The following is a 23261-nucleotide window of genomic DNA, read 5'->3' as shown; positions in this document are numbered from 1 at the left end:
GAGCAGTCTACATAGTTAGAGTGCCATTCGTGTCACCAGTGGAAAAATTACTCCTAACGTTCCTTAAGCTCATTAGTAAACTCAGTAGTGCAGGTCCACATAGTTTATAAGCAGAGCTCTTGCTCCTGATTAGGGGCTTTCTAACCAACGACTTCTGGAGCGTGGGGTAGGAGGGGTGTATTTACAATTAGAAATAGTGTCACAATAGTGTCTCCAGTTATTTTAAGTAAAATAATTGGAGAGCTAATAAGATGCATGTGAAAACTTTTTTTTTTTTCTTTTAAGAATGAAATTTAACAAATAAGGACAAGGTCCTGTGCATAGTTTTAGTGAACCAGATATACAAATAGGGAGCTAGAAAGGAAACTCATCTGACCACTTTTATGTAAAAAAAGACCTAGAGGTTTTAGTTAACTTCAGACTGCAAACCAGCAGTTGAATGCAGTTGCTAAGAAGCTGAAGTTAATAAGAAATAGAAGTTCTCGTATAAAGGGCATAGTTGTTCGATTCTCAGGGGGATTTAGATTTCTCCCTGTGTAACAGTCACTGGTCATACATGCCTTCATCGTTCTGGATGAGACCATACGTCTGCCAGCCCCAGGCGTCCATTCTGAGAGTTATTCAAACCAGGCCACTGGGCAAGTATGTCCTACTTTACCATCAGCTGTCATGCCTCAGTTTCATTGGTATGTGGACCACCTGTGAATTTGAGGTCCTGATTTCTTTCTCTGGGCTTCACTGTCTTCAGCTTTGCCTCTAGAATCATGGTACTTTTTACTCTGTACTCTTTTAAGTTTGCTGACCTTCACACTCTGACAGGTTGTGTTCCCTTGATATATGGTGCCTGGTCCATCACACCCAACCAAGTCAGCTCACCTCTCAGGTCTGCTTAATCACACCACCACTGCCATATGTGGTCCAATCCTGGTAACAGCTCCACTTGTTAATGCACTGTTCATGCAGTATTCAGACTAGTACTTGATTCTGGGTGCCGCATTTTAAGAGACATTGACAAACTAGAGACTATCCAGGTGAAAGTAACGAAACTGAGGAGTCTACAAACCAACCATTGTTTTACAGTATGACCTCAGCCTATTCTAGCTTCACTTCCTGCCATTCTCTCTTCAGGTAGCCTGAGTTCAACTCACACTAAATCACCCACAGTCTCCAAAATGTGGCATCAAATTTTCATTCTTTTGCACAGGCCCTTTCCCTGTCTCTTAGTGGTGAATTCCTACTTTAACTTCAAGACCCAACTCAAATGTTATTTCCTCCCTTAAAATTTCCATTGACTCTCCTAATTATTTTTACCTCTGGGTTCTCACAGAACTTTATACATGCCTGGATTGTGCATTAATCAAACTATAATCCAGTCCAAGGGTCAGCAAACCTTTTCTGTAAATGACCATATAGTAAATATTTTAGGCTTTGTGGACTTTGTATGTTTCTCTCTGTCACAGTTGCTCACCTCTGCTGTTTTAGTACAAAAACAGCCATAGATGATATGTAAATGAATGAGTGACTGTATTCCAATATAACTTTACATGGACACTAAAATTTGAATTTCACAGAATTGTCACATGTCAAGAAATAATATTCTTCTTTTGAAAAGCCTCCCTAACCGTTTAAAAATATGAAAACCATTCACAGTCCCTGGGCTATACAAAGTCAGGCGGCAGGCTAGATTTGGCCCACTGGCCATAATTTGCTGACCCTGGATCTAATCGATTTGTCTATTATTTCAATTACTTATGCATTCATTCATTTATGAAATAAATATTCATTTGCTGGTATCCTTCTAGGCACTGTGAATGCAGTGGTAAGAGACACCAACATATTATTAAGGCAGAGTCTTTCTTCTGTGTTAGACTGAGCTTGCTGAGTTCAGAGACTTTCTATTCCATCTCTGCCCCCCAAGAATAGTACATTTCCTGTTACATTTTGAGATGAAGTAATGAATGATTCAACAAAGGAATAAGCAATTATGGCTTTGCTAATTATTTCTCCTGTGACAGTTTGGTTATGCTGTCTTATAATGTGAATGTGAAAGAGAAATGCTACTAAAGACAAGTGAGTGATAAATTTTTAACAAAGGTTATTTTGGAAAGATCTTTGTTGAGTCTAGATATGAGGGTAAAGTTTATATTTTGTCTGTTTTGTCAATGAGAAGAGCTATCAAAGTGATATACTTTGAGATGTATTGGCTATTCTCTGATGAATCTTTATATAATTTTTGGTATGAACCTTTTAATTAACGTTTAACTTTTATAATGCAGTCATAGGGTAGATGGATAAACTGTGAGGGAGGGGACTTTTTAACTAAAGGGACATTTTCTCTCCTTTGGATGTGCCAAATGACATCTTTACATCCTACAAATCGTGTATTTTAAGGATTAAAACCTTGGGTTGAGTTATAGTAACACATTATGTTAAGTAATTCGTTTACTCATAGAGATTAGCTTTTCTCTTAGCACATTGCATTTATGTGGTTTTTCAAGGTATTGGCATACAACCTTAAAATACTTGTTACTTCAAATAACTTTAATCATGAAAATGTGATAATGCTTATTTTCTTTTTATAGGCGAGATAAACTTTGGATTTGCATGGAGTTTTGTGGAGGTGGTTCTTTACAGGATATTTATCATGGTAAGACCAAAGTATATGTGAAAGAGATTAAGTAGAATTTCTTAAAATATAGTTATTTACTATGTTAAACATTACTGTTGTTTTGAGGAAAGTGTGTTTTATCATTATGCTATTTGGATACATAAGGAAATTTAAGATATATACAGACAAAAGGAGCATTCACTTTATAAGTTGAGAAATTACACGCAGTTGAATTATTTGCTAATTCTGAAGAAAGCATATTATATATAGTTAGTTCAGTTGGAATAGGAAACAGGAAAGGATAGATTTTCTGGAACTGTTTTAGAAGGCTTAATGAAGAAAGTGGGCTTTAAATTGGTCTTTAAAAGGTAGGTAAACCATGGATACAAAGAAGAGAGACAAGTGCACTCCAGGAGTTGAAACAGCAGCACAGTGATGTGAAGGTGTGACATGTTAGATCACTCTCACTGGTCTGTCTGGGGTGTATTTGGAGAGTGTGGTCAGATCTAGAGAGCCTTGAAAGCCAGAAGGAGGGACTTCCCTGGCAGTCCAGTGGTTAAGACTCCACACTTCCACTGCAAGGGGCACAGGTTGGATCCCTGGTTGGGGAACTAGGATACTGCATGCCATGCCGCATGGCCAAAAGAAAGCCAGAAGGAAAAACATGAGACCATTTCTGCTTCATGAAAAGTTATTTCTGAGACTTCCCTGGTGGCACAGTGGTTAAGAATCCACCTGCCATTGCAGGGGACATGGGTTTGAGCCCTAGTCTGGGAAGATCCCACACGCTGCGGAGCACCTAAGCCCGGGTGCTACAACTACTGAGCCCACGTGCCACAACTATTGAAGCCCGCGTGCCTAGAGCCCATGCTCCGCAACAAGGTAAGCCGCCGCAATGAGAAGCCCGTGCACTGCAACAAAGAGTAAGCCCCGCTCGCCACAACTAGAGAAAGCCCACACACAGCAACAAAGACCCAACACAGGCAAAAAATAAATAAATAAATAAAATTTAAAAATTTGTTAAATATATTGTTAAAAAAAAAAAAGTGAAGGGCAGACAGCAGAAGCAAGAAGAACTACAGTCCTGCAGCCTGCGGAATGAAAACCACAATCACAGAAAACAGACAAAATTAAAAGGCAGAGGACTATGTCCCAGATGAAGGGACAATATAAAACCCCAGAAAAACAATTAAATGAAGTGGAGATAGGCAACCTTCCAGAAAAAGAATTCAGAATAATGATAGTGAAGATGATCCAGGACCTCAGAAAAAGAATGAAGGCAAAGATCGAGAAGATGCAAGAAATGTTTAACAAACCCTAAAAGAATTAAAGAACAAACAGACAAATGAACAATAAAATAACTGAAATGAAAAATACACTAGAAGTAATCAATAGCAGAATAACTGAGGCAGAAGAATGGATAAGTGACCTGGAAGACAGAATAGTGGAATTCACTGCTGCGGAACAGAATAAAGAAAAAAGAATGAAAAGAAATGAAGACAGCCTAAGAGACCTCTGGGACAACATTAAACACAACAACATTCGCATTATAGGGGTCCCAGAAGGAGAAGAGAGAGAGAAAGGACCCGAGAAAATATTTGAAGAGATTATAGTCGAAAACTTCCCTAACACAGGAAAGGAAATAGCCACCCAAGTCCAAGAAACAGAGAGTCCCATACAGGATAAACCCAAGGAGAAACATGAAAGGACCCGAGAAAATATTTGAAGAGATTATAGTCGAAAACTTCCCTAACATAGGAAAGGAAATAGCCACCCAAGTCCAGGAAGCTCAGAGAGTCCCATACAGGATAAATCCAAGGAGAAACACGCCGAGACACGTAGTAATCAAATTGGCAAAAATTAAAGACAAAAAAAAATTATTGAAAGCAGCAAGGGGAAAATGACAAATAACATACAAGGGAACTCCCATAAGGTTAACAGCTGATCTCTCAGCAGAAACTCTACAAGCCAGAAGGGAGTGGCATGATATACTTAAAGTGATGAAAGGGAAGAACCTACAACAAATATTACTCTAGCCGGCAAGGATCTCATTCAGATTCAATGGAGAAATCAAAAGATTTACAGACAAGCAAAAGCTAAGAGAATTCAGCACCACCAAACCAGCTCTACAACAAAACCTAAAGGAACTTCTCTAAGTGGGAAACACAAGAGAAGAAAAGGACCGACAAAAACAAACCCAAAACAATTAAGAAAAAGGTAATAGGAACATACATATTGATAATTACCTTAAATGTGAATGGATTAAATGCTCCAACCAAAAGACACAGTCTCGCTGAATGGATATAAAAACAAGACCTGTATATATGCTGTCTAAAAGAGACCCACTAAAGACTTAGGGACACATACAGACTGAAAGTGAGGGGATGGAAAAAGATATTCCATGCAAGTGGAAATCAAAAGAAAGCTAGAGTAGCAATACTCATATCTGATAAAATAGACTTTAAAATAGAGAATGTTACAAGAGACAAGGAAGGACACTACATAATGATCAAGGGATCAATCCAAGAAGAAGATACAACAATTATAAACATATGTGCGCCCAACATAGGAGCACCTCAATACATAAGGCAAATGCTAACAGCCATAAAAGAGGAAATTGACAGTAGCACAGTAATAGTGGAGGACTTTTAACACCTCAATTACACCAATGGACAGATCATCCAGACAGAAAATTAATAAGGAAACACAAGCTTTAAATGACACAATAGACCAGATAGATTTAATTGATATTTATAGGACATTCCATCCGAAAACAGATTACACTTTCTTCTCAAGTGCACATGAAACATTCTCCAGGATAGATCACATCTTAGGTCACAAATCCAGCCTTGGTAAATTTAAGAAAATTGAAATCATATCAAGCATCTTTTCCGACCACAACACTATCAGATTAGAAATCAATTACAGGGGAAAAAAAAACCGTAAAAACCACAAACACATGGAGGCTAAACAGTACACTACTAAATAACCAGAAGATCACTGAAGAGATCAAAGAGGAAATAAAAAAATACCTAGAGACAAATGACAATGAAAACACGACGATCCAAAACCTATGGGATGCAGCAAAAGCAGTTCTAAGAGGGAAGTTTATAGCAATACAATCCACCTCAAGAAAAAAGAAAAATCTCAAATAAACAGTCTAACCTTACACCTAAAGGAACTAGAGAAAGAAGAGCAAACAAAACCCAAAGTTAGTAGAAGGAAAAAAATCATAAAGACCAGAGTAGAAATAAATGAAATAGAAACAAAGGAAACAGTAGCAAAGATCAATGAAACTAAAACCTGGTTCTTTGAGAAGATAATCAAAATTGATAAACCTTTAGCCAGACTCATCAAGAAAAAGAGGGAGAGGACTCAAATCAATAAAATTAGAAATGAAAAAGGAGAAGTTACAACAGACCCCGCAGAAATACAAAGCATCGTAAGAGACTACTACAAGCAACTCTATGCCAATCAAATGGACAATCTGGAAGAAAGGGTCAAATTCTTAGAAAAGCACAACCTTCCAAGACTGAACCAGGAAGAAATAGAAAATATAAACAGACCAATCACAAGCACTGAAATTGAAACTGTGACTAAAAATCTTCCAACAAACAAAAGTCCAGGACCAGATGGCTTCACAGGTGAATTCTGTCAAACATTTAGAGAAGAGCTAACACCCATCCTTCTCAAACTCTTCCAAAATATTGCAGAGGAAGGAACACTCCCAAATTCATTCTACGAGGCCACCGTCACTCTGATACCAAAACCAGACAAAGATACTACAAAAAAGAGAAAATTACAGACCAGTATCACTGATGAATATAGATGCAAAAATCCTCAACAAAGTACTAGCAAACAAAATCCAACAACATGTTAAAAGGATCATACATCATGATCAAGTGGGATTTATCCCAGGGATGCAAGGTTTCTTCAGTATACACAAAGCAATCAATATGATACACCACATTAACAACTTGAAGAATAAAAACTATATGATCATCTCAATAGATGCAGAAAAAACTTTTGACAAAACTTAACACCCATTTATGATTAAAACTCTCCAGAGGGCTTCCCTGGTGGCACAGTGGTTAAGAATCTGCCTGCCAATGCAGGGGACACGGGTTTGAGCCCTGGTCCGGGAAGATCCCACATGCCACAGAGCAACTAAGTCTGTGTGCCACAACTACTGAGCCTGCGCTCTAGAGCCCGCGAGCCACAAGTACTGAAGCCCACGTACCACAACTACTGAAGCCCACGCACCTAGAGCCCGTGCTCCACAACAAGAGAAGCCACCACAATGAGAAGCCCACGCACCGCAACAAAGAGTAGCCCCGGCTCGCCACAACTAGAGAAAGCCCGCGTGCAGCAACAAAGACCCAATGCAGCCAAAAACCGATAAATAAGTAAATTTATTAAAAAAAAAAAAACTCTCCAGAAAGTGGGCATAGAGGGAACCTACCTCAACATAATAAAGGCCGTATATGATAGACCCACGGCAAACATCATTCTCAGTGGTGAAAAACTGAAAGCATTTACTCTAAAATCAGGAACAAGACAAGGATGTCCACTCTCACCACTGTTATTCAACATAGTTTTGGAAGTCCTAGCCATGGTAATCAGAGAAGAAAAAGAAATAAAAGGAATTCGACTTGGAAAAGAAGAAGTAAAACTGTCACTGTTTGTGGATGACATGGTACTATACATAGAAAATGCTGAAGATGACACCAGAAAACTACTAGAGCTAATCAATGAATTTGGTAAAGTTACAGGATACAAAATTAATGCACAGAAATCTCTTGCATTCCTATACACTAACAACGAAAGATCAGAAAGAGAAATTAAGGAAACAATCGCATTCACCATTTTAGCAAAAAGAATAAAATACCTAGGAATAAACCTACCTAAGGAGGTAAAAGACCTGTACTCAGAAAACTATAAGGCACTGATGAAAGAAATCAAAGATGACACAAACAGATGGAGAGCTATACCATGTTCTTGGATTGGAAGAATCAATATTGTGAAAATGACTATACTACCCATAGCAGTCTACAGATTCAGTACAATCCCTATCAAATTACCAATGGCATTTTTTATGGAACTAGAACAAAAAATCTTAAAATTTGTATGGAGACACAAAAGACCCCAAATAGCCAAAGCAATCTTGAGGGGAAAAAAAACGGAGCTGGAGGAATCAGACTCCCTGACTTTAGACTATACTACAAAGCTACAGTAATCAAGAAAATATGGTACTGGCACAAAAACAGAAATATAGATCAGTGGAACAGGATAGAAAGCCCAGAGATGAACCTGAGACCACACCTATGGTCAACTAATCTATGACAAAGGAGGCAAGAAAAAAAAAAAGTTATTTTTCTGAGAATTTTTTTTTTAGGTGTGTGGCTATTCTTCATATATGAGAAATTTTTCCTTTTTATTAATGACATTTTGATTTCAAAGGTTTAGTGAAAATTGAGAAATATTTGTTACCATTTTGCCTTGCAGAACATAAACGGTATTTCTGAAAGCTTGTTTTAAATTCAAAAAGCTATTTACCCCTGTTTTTGTTTTCATTTGTACTAATTTCTCTACTATTGTTTCCACACTTATTGATTTAATTTCCTTCTTCCTGAAGTTTTTTTCGGCTAGGACTCTAGTGGTAAACTCTCAGTCTTTGATCCTCATTCTTAAATGATAGTTTAAGTGGACATAGGCACATTTTCTCCGTTGACAGGTATTTTTGTTAGCATTTCGAAGATGCTGGACTATTGTCTTCTAGTTTCTGTAGTTGTTGGTACCTTCTGCTAACTATTGATCCTTTGCAGGTAATCTTCCTTTCGTTGTAATTGCTTTTAAGATTTTTCTCTTCATTTCTGGTGTTTCTAGTATCTAAACGTAGATTTACTTTTCCTGCTTGGGACTTAAAGTGCTTACGTCCGAGATTTTAGTTCTTTTATCAAGTCTGACAATGATCAATTATTATCCATTCAAATATTTTCTCCTTCAGGTTCTCTGATCTCTCCTTCTAGAATTTCAGTTCGATGTACATTAGCTCTCCATGTCTCTTAAAGTGAGCTTCATTTTTCCACTTTTTTTTTTTTAAACCAGGAGCACTTTCTTTTTTAAAAAAAATTAATTAATTTATTTATTTATTTTTGGCTGTGTTGGGTCTTCATTTCTGTGCGAGGGCTTTCTCTAGTTGCAGTGAGCGGGGGCCACTCTTCATCACGGTGCATGGGCCTCTCACTATTGCGGCCTCTCCTGTTGCGGAGCACAGGCTCCAGACGCGCAGGCTCAGTAGTTGTGGCTCACGGGCCTAGTTGCTCTGCGGCATGTGGGATCTCCCAGACCAGGGCTCGAACCCGTGTCCCCTGCATTGGCAGGCAGATTCTCAACCACTGCGCCGCCAGGGAAGCCCGATTTTTCCACTTTTTAATCCCTCAGAGCACTGAGGGTACTCATAACCATCTTCCGGTTCACTGATTGTACACCTAATTTGGTGACCATATTTTTCATTTCTAGAAATTATTTGGTTCTATTTCACATCTCTTTCCATTTTTTGTCTTATTCTTTCCTTGTAATTTTTCATCCCTTCTTTTATATCTTTAGTTTATTTAAGCATACTTATTTTTTAGTCTTAGATTGTTTGGTAATTCCATCAGATATACATGATTGGTCTTAGGTGTCTGATTCTGCTTTCTTCATTAAGAAGCAAGAAAGCCAGTTTAGTTACAGAAATAGGTTGTCATGACTGTTATTCCATTTCAACCCTCTGGTGGAAGTAACATAGTAATATGAGTCTGTAAGTACTGATTTGTTTATATAGCAACTGGGTCAGTGGAAGAAATAATTTCGTATTAACTTGGATGCTCTCAAACATGCATGCTGAGAATATGCAGGCTTATATGCAGCCCCAAACCCTGTCTTTCTCTGTATGCACACCTTTGATTGCACCCAGGTTTCTACCAGATAACCTCCTCATGGCAACGTATACTCCTCTTTGGCTGTAGTCTACACTGCTGTCTACTTGCATCGCCATATAAAACATATACCTCCATTTCTCTCTGTGCGTGTCTCTTGCCTCCTCTCCTCTCTCTCTTTCATCATGTTGTCATTCTGTGGGGAGTAGAATAAATATCCTGGATTACCTTATTTGGTGAAAGACAAGTTCTACTTTTCTAATAACCACAGTGCTTGTGGGTTTTTGTTTGTTTCTTTGCTGGTGTATACAAACCAAATTTGATCCATCATGCAAAATTTTTTTTGATTAAAGCCTCCTTTTTTAAAATTATTTCCACTTATTTATAAAGTACCATTAAGCCAAATTTTATATTTTGTCTTATGTCCTTAATTCCATCATTTACTCCAAATGATTGTTTTAAAGTTAACTCTCCTGAAAGGGGAACTATATTAGTTATCTATTGCTGTATAACAGTGATCTTAAAATTTGTCATCTTAAAACAAGCATTTATTATCTCAGTTACTAAGGGTCAAGAATTCAAGAATGGCTTAATTGGGTGATTTCCCTTGCAGTACAGGGCAAAACATGCATAAGACATTTGGTCCATGCCAAAAATCCTTGAAATGTGGTCCTGTCCAGAATGTCCATGAGCGTATTTGGTTCATGCCACATGGTTTTGGACAGGACCAGATATCAAGGATCTTTTGGCATGGACCCAATGTCTTATGGACATTTTGGGCAGGACCAAGTATGAACAAATATCAAGAGCCTTTTGGTGTGGACCAAAAGTCTTAGGGAGGTTTGGGGCAGGACCAAATGTCTGCGAACTGGATGATTCTAGCTCATGGTCACTCATGAGGGTGCAGTCAAGCTCTTGGCTGGAACTATAGTCATCTGAAGGCTTGACTAAGGTTGGAGGATTTGCTTTCAAGATGATTCACTTACATGGCTATTGGCAGGAGGTCTCAATTCCTTGCCACAAGGATCTCGCTATAGGACAGCTTGAGTGTCTTCACAGGATGGCAGCTGGCTTCTCCCAGAGGAAATGATACCAGAGAGCAAGGAGGAAGCCATAAAACCTTTTATGATGTAGTCTCAGAATTTGCATTCTGTTACTGCCACCACAGTTTGTTCTTCAGAAGCAAGTCATTTCTGTCGAGCCCACACTCAGGAAGGGAATTAAGTTCCAGCTCTTGAGGGGGATGTATCAGAGAATTCATGGACATATTTTGACCATGAGGGTGAGGGCCGCAGGGCAACTTTTGACTTTACATTTTTTCATGAGTTCCTTCTCCTCTCCTTTTGTTTACTTTTTCTTTGAGAACTAACATTAGAACCTTTTATTGTTCCAACATAATAGATTTTTTGTCTCTATTTTTCACTGAACATTTTTCCTTCTGTTTAATATTGTCCTTTAACAACTTTATGCATTCTGTTATATCATTTATGGTGAATTTTTTTCTCATTTATTTCATAATTTTGAGATCATCTTCAGGGGGAATTCCGTATGGCTTTTGAGAGTGTGTCCTTCCGACAGTGTTGGATTTTTTTTTTCCCTGGGACCCCAGTGACCTCATTGTTTTCTATATATATTTGAACCCTAAACCTGAGTGAAGAAGAGGTCTTTTAAATTCTAAGAGGAAACATTTTTTCTCCTGTCCACGTCCCAGGCCGTGACATGCAAATCCCTAGTCGTCTCCTGGTGCTTGTCCACTATTTTAATGAGGGTGTAGCCCTTTGAGGATTCTGGTTTTATGTGGGTGTTTGTTTTAGCTCTTCCTCTGCAGAGCTATAACCTTTTCTTCTGTGCCCATGTAGGGGATAAAACTAAGGCCCTAGCTTACTAAGACTGGCCTTCCCCTAAGAGACAGCTAGACTATTTGTCATTTTTACGATTCTGTTTTTCATTTTCGTTTTTGCGTTTGGCTTCTGGACAAGTCTCTTACTGTTTATGAGCTTAGCTAGGCATTTAGAAGATTATTTAAAAATTTTTTTCCTGGTGTTACTTTCAGGGTTTTCAGGTTTTCTTATTTGCTGTATTGTGGGAACACACATCTCAAGAAGGCCTATCTTGCTGGATGAGAGTAGGTTTACAAGCCACGGAAGTTAGTTACTATGTGGTTTATCCTCATTTAAACTTAGCCTTGTCCCCAGAAGAATCTAAGTGAAATAGATTTCTCTCTTCCACAATTGTAAAATACAAGTACTCTGAACTACACATTTTTACAAAGCTGTTAGGTTTAGGTAAATGGGAGATCACTGTCTAGCACGTGATTTCATGGTTGGAATTTGATTCAGTTTCTAGAATAGTTTTTCCCGCCTAACTTACTTCTTTATTCTGAAGTGGTTTAATAGCGAGAAAGAGAAAACTATTTAAATGTTTTTCATAGTCGAAAGATGTGCACAGAGGAAATATTCAAATATTATATGATTAAGCTATGTATATTGATATGGAAAGATGTCCATGATAAATGAAAAGGCAAGTTTCAGAATTGTATGTGTAATATGTTTCCATTTATGCTTATGTGTTTGTACACTACATACCTGTACTATATAAAACATCTATGCATTAAGTCATCTGGTAGACTATAGGCCAAACTATTGGTATTGTTTATTATTGAGTAATATTGGTTTGGATAAGGAAAAGACCTGTCTCTGTTGATTGGAATTTTTTATATTGAACATGTATTAATTTTATATCTATAAAGCTAATAATTTTAGGGAAAAAGTATTGATTTTTAACCTAGTCAGTAATACATATTACATGTCAATTATTTTAAAAAGCTTTAATAAAAACTAGCTAAACGTCTTGGCCATGCTTTCTTTCTTTTAACATTTAAGAGGTAATATGGTCAGGTGTAAAAATGAAAATGTAATTAATTTCAGTGACTATTTCAATGTTTTATTCATTCCACAAACATTTACTGAGTAGCTTTTCCATGCCAGGCACTGTTCTAAACACTGGGGATACAATGAGCAAATCAGATTTTTAAAAATTCCTGCCCTCATGGAGCTTACTTTTTAGTAGAATTTAGGTATATTAAGTCTATTGCTTAGTGGAACTTGTAAACTTTGTCTCTTATTGAAAAACATACTTTGACTAATTTTATTAACATTAATTTTCTCCTCTTATAGTAACGGGACCTCTGTCAGAACTGCAAATTGCATATGTTAGCAGAGAAACACTACAGGTAAATTCAATGTTAATTAAAAAGTAATGTTCTTTATTAAACTAAATGTTTAATTATTGTGCATTACCTGTTAAGCAGAGTAAGGATTTAAATATTCTAGTTTGGTAAACTCTTGAATTTAATACATTTCAAAGTTGTGTAGTAAACTCAAATTATGTTTGCAAATAAGCACGTTAAAGCTTCAGTATCATAATATACCTCCTAAAATTTAAGCACTATGGATTTGTTATTTATTTTTATATTCCTCTTAATACCAAAGAAAGGCTTAAAAATTAAGCATTCTTATGGGATTGAAACTCATTCCGATACTAATTGGATATTTACTTTTAAAAAGTTATTTCAAACTATTTGCAGAGTTTAGTGAAAATTATTTCTCTTAGGAAAATTAGTGGTTCAAACTGAGCTCCGCCTCTCATTTTCTCGATTCTTTTATCTTTTTGGATACTCTGGTAAAATAAAGTGATCATCACTAGTGCTTTCTGTAATGAGTAAATAAATAAGATAGAATACTACTCATTGATGACTTTAAATCCCAAAGTGTGTTCTGTAGTAAAGTCTTGTTAATTTTTCTTTTTTTTGAAACTCCAGGGATTATACTATCTTCACAGTAAAGGGAAAATGCACAGGGATATAAAGGTATATATCATATCTTTACCTAATGGCCCTCTCTTCATTTTTAAATATGCTGACCAAACTGTTGAGCAAAATTGTATCAGTTATTCTATTTGATGAATTTGTTATCTTAATATGTTACTATAATAAAATTGAGTGATACTTTGAAGGGTTTATTAATTATTTTTATAGCGGCTCTATTGAGATACAGTTCACATACCATAAAATTCACCCTTTTAAAGTGTACAATTGTGGATTCATGTTTTAATAACACATTTTAGCTTATTTGTAGTTATTTATTTATAAAATGCAAATTAGGTCCATAGCTCCATTAAGTTACAGTCTTTAGGAAGTTTCATGCTTTGAATATTGTAGTAAACTTTGGCAATCTTAAGGAACTGTCATTAATAATGTATAAAAATGGATAAATTAAGCCTTGACCTTTTCTGCTGGTCTTTAACTGGCAGAGGAGAGCAGGTACACCGGGCATGTTGTGGTAAACCACCCCTATCATAGGACTCTGAGGTTATTTCCAAAGATACTGCCGTCTTCCCAGCCTGGATATTTTCTCTGTTCATTTATTTTTTCTTTTCTTTTCTTCTTCCTCATTCATCTTACCTCCTGCTTTTTCTTTCCCCCTTTTGTTTTCTCTAACATAAAGGTTCTAACCCTTTTTTGCGGGGGATGTGGGTGTGGGAATCATGTGCTCTTTGAGTCTCTGATGAAAGCCATGGACTCTCTCCTCCAAAAATGCTCTTATGCACATGCCTTCAAATTTTGCATGAAGTTTCAGTTTCAGTGGACTCTCAGATCACCTGCTGAGATCCTCTACTTTAAGTATTGTTCATAAACCACTTCAAAGACATAAGCAAAGAGCCTTGGATTCAAAGGTGCGAGAGATCCTAAGAAGATAAGTGTATCAAGAAAGATTCTGTGTCATTGGCACTTAAATGATCTGGAAGGATTGATAGATTTTTGTCAGAAATGGAAGTTGGAGTGCCTTCTAAGCAGAAGGAACAGTGTGAGCAAAGATACGGAGGTCAGAAAGTGTGGGGTCATTTTAGGGGGTATAAAGGCTGCACCATATAATTGAAGAGAAGAGAATGTAGGAGAGTGATAAAGATGGTTTTGGCCAGGAGGTTTGGTGCTCCATTATGCAAGAACTCGTGTGTTGGACTTCAGAGTTTGGGCCTAATTGGATAGATTCTAGCCATCACCACTATTTCTACACTGTCTAAGCCACCATTATATTATATCTCACCTGGACTTCTGGAATAGCTTTCTAACTGGTCTCCCTGCTCCCATTCTTGAGTGATCCTATAGTCAGTTCTCTACCTCACACCAAAGTGACCTTTGTAAATCAGATCTTGTCACTCTCCTGCTTATAAACCACCGTTGGCTTCCCATCATACTCAGTACAGTATTCAGATGTTTTTACCATGGCCATTAAGGTTATGCATGATCTGGCCCCTGCTTTCCTCTCCGACCTCATCTCATACTCTTCTTCGTTTTACTCATTCTGTTCTAGGCACACTAAACTTGGAGTTCCTGGAATATGTTGAGTTCATTCTGGTTCCAGGACTTTGTATTTGCTGTTACCTCTTTCTGGAATGTTCTTCTAGATTTTGGCATGACTCTGCACCCTCTCTTCAATTAGATCTCTGCTTAAATATCCCTGCCTTAGAGAGGCCTTCCCTTCCTGCTTTATCTTCAGAGTGCTTATCTCTAACTGGCTTTGAATCATTTATTGGTTCATTCATTCTTGTGCGTGTGTGTGTGTGTGTGTGTATTCGTTTTTAGATTTTCTTTCTCTCCTGCTTAGATGTAAACTCCTTGAGAGCTGGAACTTTTTCATTACTATAACCCCAGAGCTTGAAGTAGCATCTGGTTGCTAGTAGTCTCTCAGGGAGAGAGGGATGAATGGACACCTAGATGGATGGATGGAAGAATGCATCATAAGTGCAGGTGACATGATATAAACTGTAATTTAGAAAAATTAATCTGGAGCTGGGGAAAGACCAAACTGAAGACTCTGGCAGAAGTCTAGATAGCTAGGGCCTAATTCAAGTTGAAATCCCTACTCTAGTTTCTTTTTCCTTTTTCTCATTTCTCCCATTACTCCTTAGAGTTGCAGTAATATCAAGGGGTGTAGGTTTTGGTTATTTCTTCCTCTTTTGGGGGCTGGAAGGAGTTTCCTAGTATTTTTTACCCCGAACTTATACTTACAAAATTGATTGCATCCTGAACCATAGAGGATTACTTTTGCTTCCTCATTTAAAAGTTGCCCAAAGCGGGGGCAGGGGTGGGGAGCCTGTAGTACCTTTGAGAGGCAGTATTTCTACCTCCTCCAGAAGCTCTCAGTTTTTTGAAGATGAAGTCGTTATTATCACCTTCTTCTTAGAGCTTCGATCAAGAAGCAAAAGTGGATAAAAATGCTGCTAGGTCATGCAAACAGGTGACATTTTAATTCTGTGGGACTGTGCCTAGTTGTTTATATACTGAATGGCCCCAAACTCTGGGCAGAGACACATTAGGATGGACAGCCCTACAGACTAAGTAGTAAGGTTCAGTCTTACACATTAGCATTGGTTCAACTGATGTTGAGTACCTAGAAAGGGAGATGTGTTTTGGTGGTTTTGGACAGGAAATGACAATGAAGTTTAACATGTAATTCAAGGAACTGAATAATGCCATTGTAAGGTAACAGTTTAGTATAGTGACAGAGCTTGATCAGTAAGAAAATAGCATTCAGATTAAAACTAATATGTCACGTTCATAATAACATTCATATTATTTTAATAGCAGCTTTTTGCAAGGCAGAACATTTTGTAAGGATAGTCAAATTGCCTAAAAAGTAGACAGTAAGTTTTCCTATGAATGTAATGGTTTAACATTTTAATTGGGCCTACTATAAATCGTTAGTATTTCTAGGTTTAAGCCTGCCACTTGTGATTATTTTAAATATATATGTTTAATCTTTTATATGTGCTTTCTGATAAAATGTTTCCTACTTTAACTAAAATGTTCTCACTTTGAAGGGAGCTAACATTCTGTTAACGGATAATGGTCATGTGAAATTAGGTAAGTAAATTTGAATTTCATCACTTGCACAAATTTATTCCAAAACATAGTAAGTTTATGTTTTCCTCTCTAGGACTAGGTTTCCCCTCCCTCAGCAGCATCTATATATCTTTAGGTGGAAATCTCATTGCAGGACATGACATATGTAATCTCTCTGTATCTGTTTCTTCTTCTCTTAAGTGAGGATAAAGTCTATCCTTCACATGGGACAGATTCATTATAAAGATATAGTGAAATAATATCCCTTAAAAATTCTTTCACCTCTAACCCTAGGAGTGGGACTTCTAGTAAGAAATCTGTACGAGATTACCTTGTGACCAAAAAATAAGGCAAACAAAAGCCAAAAACTCAATAATGCAAAAACTCCTACCTGCTTACACAAGCTTTTAAAATAAAACATTGTATTAGTTATATAAGAATGTAATTTAGATGCTGAATGGTGCTTTATTTGAAACTGTAACTTTTATTTTGTAACTTTTGATTGTCAAGTTATTAAAACAGTTCAATACCTAAATAATAACTTAATTAGAAAGTTTAAGACAGGAAACATGTACAATACAGTAACTTTATAAACAAAGTTATGTCTGTTAGGTATTAAATGAAGTATTTAATAACAAATATGAAACAATTATTTTGAACTACATATCACTATAAAATCAAAATTCAAGGAAATATTTATCTTCTAAAAATATGATTAAACTATTTTGACCTATAGCCTATAATAGGGACTAATCAGATTTAAAAGTATCATAATTTACATATAATAAAATTTTCCTAAGCCACCTCTAAATATGAGAAAAGCAGTTATCTAACTATTGATGGCTTAGTGAACAGTTTCCATCTGCAGTTTAAAATTTGTGTCAATATTATGTGCTTTACTCAAAGACATCCTATATATAATATGTCTTAGTTTATAAAGATTTAGAAATCATCATTAAAAAACTAGAAAATATTAGAACTCAATATAATAGCAACATAAAACTAAACTGACATAAAAATAAATTTCTTGATAGTGATTGTTATTGGTATTAGAATATATTGCTACGGTAAGATTTTTGGGAATATTCTGTTTGTCTTTTCACGGTAGATAGATTTACCAGTAGAGATTTTGTTTTTTTTAATGTCAGTTGTTGTGTGTATGGCAGGAAGTGAATGGAATGTATTCCTACTTAAGGTCCCTCCCAGTGATTTTCCTTGAATTTCAGGTCCTGGGAATTAGAAATGATAACATTAAATCTGGCAGGTTAGATTCTCTCAGTTATCTCTTCCTCATCAAAATTATTTGATCTTGACTTTCGTTGTCATTTGATCCGTGTGGGGATGTATGGGAACCCATTTGGCTGTCATACACACTATTTTGTGATATCTTAATGCTAGTCCATTAGAGTTACAAATCTTAATGTGATGTTTGAGAATATCTCATTTCTGTGAAATTAATTTAATTGAAATAATTATTAAAAATTTCTCATGTTACTTTTAAATAATTCTACTTTATTTTATTTTCTAAACGTATCTCTTTTTTTAATAGCTGATTTTGGAGTGTCTGCTCAGATAACAGCTACAATTGCCAAACGGAAGTCTTTCATTGGTACACCATATTGGTAATTGTATTTTAATTGATAATTTAACTTTTTGTTTTTCTATCATTATTGTATGCAGTGTTTATTAAAAAATAGACTGAATGGTCAAAATTATTAGGACTAAAACAGATTAAGGAGGTCAGCAACAGGCTAAGTAATTTAGGCATGTATACTTTTGGATGAATTACAATACATAGCCATAGAATATTCTACCATACTATTTTTCATTATGTGGAAAGGGCTTTAAAGGTTGATATACTTTTAGAAACCTTGATATAGTTCCAGTTTTGCCCAGAAAAACCCCAACTCTTGGTCCTACATATATTACGTGTATTTTCACAGATTAGTCCGTATTCTGACGAATTTTTCAACATTGTTTTATTCACAGTATTCCCTAGCTCAAAACTTTTTGACATATCTTGGTTGCACACAAGATCAAGTACATATTTCTTGGCATTTGGAATCTTCCGGTGTCTGGCCTCTATCTGCCTCATTAACTTTTTTTTTTTAAATTAATTTATTTTATTTATTTATTTTTGGCTGTGTTCGGTCTTCATTGCTGCGCACGGGCTTTCTCTAGTTTCTGTGAGCGGGGGCTACTCTTTGTTGTGGTCCATGGGCTTCTCATTGCGGTGGCTTCTCTTGTTGCAGAGCACAGGCTCTAGGCCCAGGCTTCAGTAGTTGTGGCCTGCGGGCTTTTGAGCGCCGCAGGCTCAGTAGTTGTGGCTCACGGGCTTAGTTGCTTCACATCATGTGGGATCCTCCCAGACTACGGATCGAACCCGTGTCTCCTGCATTGGCAGGCGGATTCTTTTTTTTTTTTTTTTTTTTTTTTAGAAATATTAGCTGATAGGTACTTTGGATTGGCCCTTACTATTTTTTTTTTTTTAATAAATTTACTTATTTATTTTTGGTTGTGTTGGGTCTTCGTTTCTGTGCAAGGGCTTTCTCTAGTTGCGGCGAGCGGGGGCCACTCTTCATCGCGGTGCGCGGGCCTCTCACTATCGCGGCCTCTCCCGTTGCGGAGCACAGGCTCCAGACGCGCAGGCTCAGTAGTTGTGGCTCACGGGCCCAGCTGCTCCGCGGCACGTGGGATCCTCCCAGACCAGGGCTCGAACCTGCGTCCCCTGCATTGGCAGGCGGATCCCCAACCACTGCACCACCAGGGAAGCCCGGCAGGCGGATTCTTAACCAGTGCACCACCAGGGAAGTCCCTGCCTCATTAACTTTAAGGTCTACTAGTTGCCTCCACAGACCTTTCTCTCTAGCCATGTTTGTCTGCTGGGTGTTCTTTGATCATTCTATACAAACTATCTTACTCATTCATTTATTTGTTCAATAAATATTTTTACCACTTACTATGTGCCAGATACGCTGTTAGTCATTGTGCATATAGTGGTGGATAGGTATAGAGCTTTTTTGCTCACATGATTCCCTTGAAGTAACGGCACTCTGGAAATATTAACATTCCTTCAGCTTAAGTGCTACCGTTCCTCCCCCGATGCCCTCCTGGTCTGCCTCCTCAGCAGTGGGACAGCACTATTCTGGAGGACTTCTTTTCATATTTAAGATATGATATATACCATTTTTGATATTTGTCTTTTTATCAAATAGGTACATACTTTAAAAGTCAAATAGTGCTAAAGAGACTGATAAATTCTTCTAGTTGTGTCTTCTGCCATCTGTAGCCTTACCAATTATTATTTATAGGCTTTGTGTTACAATAGGTGAAGATTTTATTAATAGTTCTCTTCATTCATCATTCAGTCTTCTTATCCTTTCAATGTACTTGCTGAGTCAATTATTATACTACTATCACACTTACTGTCTTTAAAGTTTTTTCTTATATCTAATAATTTCTTCATTTTTTATTTGCTTAGTTTGTATTTTTAATCCCTGGCCAAGACTTCCATACCTCCCCATATTCTGCAGTCTGAAAGATGCCTCTATATAATTTTCCAAGCCATAAATAGTCCTGATTTTGGGAGGTTTTTTTTTTGCTTTGTTTTAATTTGTTTTGTTTTGTTTTTATTAAAGTTAAGTCTTCCTGGGGTCCTCCTCCCTCCTATTCCAATCTGAAATGTTTATTTTCTAGGTTTTTTCCATAGCTTCGCCTTGGGAATTCATTTCCTGGAATCCAGGTCTTCTTCCTCCTTCATAAATTTCTCCCTCTCTCAAGTTTTGATAACTTCCTGAGAAATTTGAGGGGTAAAAATTTTTGAGACTCTGCATGTCTAGCCTCACACACACATGATTGATAATTTGGATGAATATGGCATTCTAGGTTGGAATTTTTGAAGCATTGCTCTAGTGTCTTTTCTCTGATGTTGATGGGAACTGTGATGCCATTATGACACATGATTTTTTTTTTAACATCTTTATTGGAGTATAATCGCTTTACAATGTTGTGTTAGTTTCTGCTATATAACAAAGTGAATCAGCTATACGTATACATGTATCCTCATATCTCCTCCCTCTTACGTCTCCCTCCCACCCCTGTAGGTGGTCACAAAGCACTGAGCTGATCTCCCTGTGCTATGCGGCTGCTTCCCACTAGCTATCAGTTTTACATTTGGTACTGTATACATGTCAGTGGTACTCTCTCACTTCGTCCCAGCTTACCCTTCCCCCTCCCCTTGTCCTCAAGTCCATTCTCTACATCTGCGTCTTTATTCCTATCCTGCCCCTAGGTTCGTCAGAACCATTTTTTTCTTTTTTAGATTCCATATATATGTGTTAGCATACGGTATTTGTTTTTCTCTTTCTGACTTACTTCACTCTGTATGACAGTCTCTAGGTCCATCCACCTCACTACAAATAACTCAATTTTGCTTCTTTTTAATGGCTGAGTAATATTCCATTGTATATATGTGCCACATCTCCTTTATCCATTCATCTATCCATGGACACTTAGGTTGCTTCCATGTCCTGGCTATTGTAAATAGTGCTGCAGTGAACATTGTGGTACATGTCTCTTTTTGAATTATGGTTTTCTCAGGGTATATGCCCAGTAGTGGGATTGCTGGGTCGTGTGGTAGTTCTATTTTTAGTTTTTTAAGGAACCTCCATACTGTTCTCCATATCAGTGGCTGTATCAATTTACGTTCCCACCAACAGTGCAGGAGGGTTCACTTTTCTCCACACCCTCTCCAGCATTTATTGTTTGTAGATTTTTTGATGATGGCCATTCTGACCAGTGTGAGGTGATACCTCATGTAGTTTTGATTTCCATTTCTCTAATGATTAGTGATGTTGAGCATCCTTTCATGTGTTTGTTGGCAATCTGTATGTCTTCTTTGGAGAAATGTCTATTTAGGTCTTCTGCCCATTTTTTGATTGGGTTGTTTGTTTCTTTGATATTGAGCTGCCTGAGCTGCTTGTATATTTTGGAGATTAATCCTTTGTCAGTTGCTTCATTTGCAAATATTTTCTCCCATTCTGAGGGTTGTCTTTTCGTCTTGTTTATGGTTTCCTTTGCTGTGCAAAAGCTTTTAAGTTTCATTAGGTTCTGTTTGTTTATTTTTGTTTTTATTTCCATTTCTCTAGGAGGTGGGTCAGAAAGGATCTTGCTGTAATTTATATCATAGAGTTTTCTGCCTATGTTTTCCTCTAAGAGTTTTATAGTGTCCGGTCTTACATTTAGGTCTTTAATCCATTTTGAGTTTATTTTTGTGTTAGGGAGTGTTCTAATATCATTCTTTTTCATGTAGCTGTCCAGTTTTCCCAGCACCACTTATTGTAGCTGTCCAGATTTCCCAGCACCACCATCTCTTCTCCACTGTATACCCTTGCCTCCTGTGTCATAGATTAGTTGACCATAGGTGCATGGGTTTATCTCTGGGCTTTCTATCCTGTTCCATTGATCTATATTTCTGTTTTTGTGCCAGTACCATACTGTCTTGATTACTGTAGCTTTGTAGTATAGTCTGAAGTCAGGGAGCCTGATTCCTCCAGCTCCATTTTTCTTTGTCAAGATTGCTTTGGCTCTTCGGGGTCTTTTGTGTTTCCATACAAATTGTGAAATTTTTTGTTCTAGTTCTGTGAAAAATGCCATTAGTAGTTTGATAGGGATTGATTTGAATCTGTAGATTGCTTTGGATAGTATAGTCATTTTCACAGTGTTGATTCTTCCAATCCAAGAACATGGTGTATCTCTCCATCTGTTTGTATCATCTTTAATTTCTATCATCAGTGTCTTATAGTTTTCTGCCTACAGGTCTTTTGTCTCCTTAGGTAGGTTTATTCCTAGGTATTCGATTCTTTTTGTTGCAGTGGTAAATGAGAGTGTTTCCTTAATTTCTCTTTCAGATTTTTCATCATTAGTGTATAGAAATGCAAGAGATTTCTGTGTATTAATTGTGTATCCTGCTACTTTACCAAATTCATGGATTAGCTCTGGTAGTTTTCTGGTAGCATCTTTAGGATTCTCTATGTATAGTATCATGTCATCTGAAAGATGCCTCTATATGTGACTATGTGTCACTGGCACACAGTGACAGTTTTACTTCTTCTTTTCCGATTTGGATTCCTTTTATTTCTTTTTCTTCTCTGGTTGCTGTGGCTAAAACTTCTAAAACTATGTTGAATAATAGTGGTAAGAGTGGGCAACCTTGTCTTGTTCCTGATCTTAGTGGAAATGGTTTCAGTTTTTCACCATTGAGAATGATGTTGGCTGTGGGTTTGTCATATATGGCCTTTATTATGATGAGGTAAGTTCCCTCTGTGTCTACTTCCTGGAGAGTTTTTATCATAAATGGGTGTTGAATTTTGTCAAAAGCTTTTTCTGCATCTATTGAGATGATCATATGGTTTTTATCCTTCAATTTGTTAATATGGTGTATCACATTGATTGATTTGCGTATATTGAAGAATCCTTGCATTCATGGAGAAAGCCCACTTGATCACGGCATATGATCATTTTAATGTGTTGTTGGATTCTGTGTGCTAGTATTTTGTTGAGGATTATTGCATCTATGTTCATCAGTGATATTGGCCTGTAGTTTTCCTTTTTGTGATATCTTTGTCTGGTTTTGGTATCAGGGTGATGGTGGCCTCGTAGAATGAGTTTGGGAGTGTCTCCCCCTCTGCTATACTTTGGAAGAGTTTGAGAAGAATAGGTATTGGCTCTTCTCTAAATATTTGATAGAATTCGCCTGTGAAGCCCCCTGGTCCTAGACTATTGTTTGTTGGAAGATTTTTAATCACAGTCTCAATTTCAGTGCTTGTGA

At 37.1% G+C, this 23261-nt stretch overlaps 1 protein-coding gene across 2 annotated transcripts in view; it reads left to right on the top strand.

The window, feature by feature from the left end:
- Positions 1-23261, top strand: part of MAP4K3 (mitogen-activated protein kinase kinase kinase kinase 3) — a 199060-nt gene that overhangs the window by 108782 nt on the left and 67017 nt on the right. For both annotated transcript variants that reach the window (XM_068563911.1, XM_068563912.1), the window contains exons 4-8: positions 2583-2647; positions 12705-12760; positions 13349-13396; positions 16411-16453; positions 17982-18054. In XM_068563911.1, the coding sequence (XP_068420012.1) occupies positions 2583-2647; positions 12705-12760; positions 13349-13396; positions 16411-16453; positions 17982-18054 (285 nt within the window). The remainder of the gene's footprint in view (positions 1-2582; positions 2648-12704; positions 12761-13348; positions 13397-16410; positions 16454-17981; positions 18055-23261) is intronic.

This window comes from Eschrichtius robustus, chromosome 15, assembly GCF_028021215.1.
Source record: "Eschrichtius robustus isolate mEscRob2 chromosome 15, mEscRob2.pri, whole genome shotgun sequence".
Lineage (NCBI taxonomy): Eukaryota > Metazoa > Chordata > Mammalia > Artiodactyla > Eschrichtiidae > Eschrichtius > Eschrichtius robustus.
The sequence above is the reverse complement of the archived record's forward strand: the minus strand, read 5'-3'. Positions and strand labels throughout refer to the sequence as shown.